Raw genomic sequence first — 1,501 nt, 5'->3', positions numbered from 1 at the left:
CAATTTTTGTGTGATTAAAAACAAGCTGCATTTCCATTGAATGAATTTCTCCTCAATGATTTTCAACTCAAATCTTGACCATGCCTTGTCACATTTTGGTTGTTGAGTGATCCGGAGGCGCACTACCGAGCAATGTTAGCTATGGCCCTCAGAATAGCAGCGTTGTCCATCTTTGTTTAGTGCAATTTGATAGGGCCACATTTGTTACAATCAAAGCTGCCCATCAATGAATGTTACAAGCTCAAGATACTATGCTCGCAATGACCTCAGAGACCTCTGCAGAGCTTCAGTTTGAAACAATCTCAGGGGCACTTACATTACCAAATCTTATAGAGAGGCTAAACACTCCAGAGAACAATATAGCTTGTATCGTTTATGACTCCATATTTCTATGGGTTCCAGGTGTGGCAAAGAAGTTTAATATTTCTATAGTTGTTTTCTGGGCGCAATCCTGTGCAATTTTTCATCTTTTACCATTTCCAAAGGGCGTTGGAAAAAGGGCAGAATCTAGCAGAAGAAACGGCGAATGTGATAGAAATATGTGGAATACCATTGTTGAAGCGGTTGGACTTGCCATCCATTCTGCAACCTTCAAATGCCCTCTCATATCCCAGGCATTCCTGGACAGACGCAATGCCAAAGACACAGAGTCTGAGGAAAGCTTGTGGAAAGCCACAGATTGCATCAATTGGTTGAATACGAAGGAGCCCTCAAGTGTTGTATACGTTTCTTTTGGCAGCGTGGTGATTCTTTCAAAAGAACAAACTCAAGAGATAGATTTTGGGCTAAATGCGAGTGGATATTCCTTCATATGGGTTATTTGTTCATGCTTTTCACCTTCTACGAGGAGGAGATGGTGCGACGCTTCTTAGGCAATCTCCATTAACCATCATGATACAACACAATTTGAAGAGGCAACGATGAGCAGACAACTTGAGGATGACTCTGATGTGCTTATCGGGTGTAGAAACGTTCACAAGTCATTTGGGGAGAAGCACATTCTGAGAGGAGTAAGCTTTAAGATTAGACACGGAGAAGCTTTTGGAATAATTGGACCTTCTGGCACTAGAAAGTCCACAATTATTAAAATAATGGTAGGCATTCTGGCTCTGATACCACATGTAGGATACTAAACAAAATTAACACACATAAAAAATACCAAAAACATAGAAATGGCGGAAAAGGCCTCAGCCTCACTGTATTCCTCTCATGATGCAATCCAATGTACAAAGAATGATAATAGTACAAACAAATACATGAGGAAGTTGGTCTCAAGATAGTACGTCTATCTTGGACACTATGGGTGATATATTTTCTCAACAAAACACTAATATACGAGAACTAGTTGGAGAGAATCTCTCATCCTAACTAAACTCCCTAGTTTGAGGAACTAACTCTTAATTCTCAAAATTTGATTTATTTAATTATGATTTTTGGATTTATAATCGTTTTATTATGAGAGTGAGGCTAACAAAAAAATCAATATGGTTTTACCAATTTT

At 39.0% G+C, this 1,501-nt stretch overlaps 1 protein-coding gene across 1 annotated transcript; it reads left to right on the top strand.

The window, feature by feature from the left end:
• Positions 1 to 260: 260 nt before the first annotated feature.
• LOC149146371 (gallate 1-beta-glucosyltransferase-like) lies at positions 261 to 872 on the top strand. Its single transcript, XM_089452736.1, has one exon. It carries the CDS (start codon positions 261 to 263, stop codon positions 870 to 872), a length of 612 nt encoding a protein of 203 aa, XP_089308862.1.
• The last annotated feature ends 629 nt before the right edge of the window (positions 873 to 1,501 follow it).

Source organism: Pinus tabuliformis, chromosome X (genome assembly GCF_031772625.1).
Source record: "Pinus tabuliformis cultivar Carrire ecotype Pingquan chromosome X, CPIR1, whole genome shotgun sequence".
In the NCBI taxonomy this organism is placed as follows: Eukaryota; Viridiplantae; Streptophyta; class Pinopsida; order Pinales; family Pinaceae; genus Pinus; species Pinus tabuliformis.
Note: the sequence above shows the minus strand (reverse complement) of the source record. Positions and strands in the feature narration are given on the sequence as shown.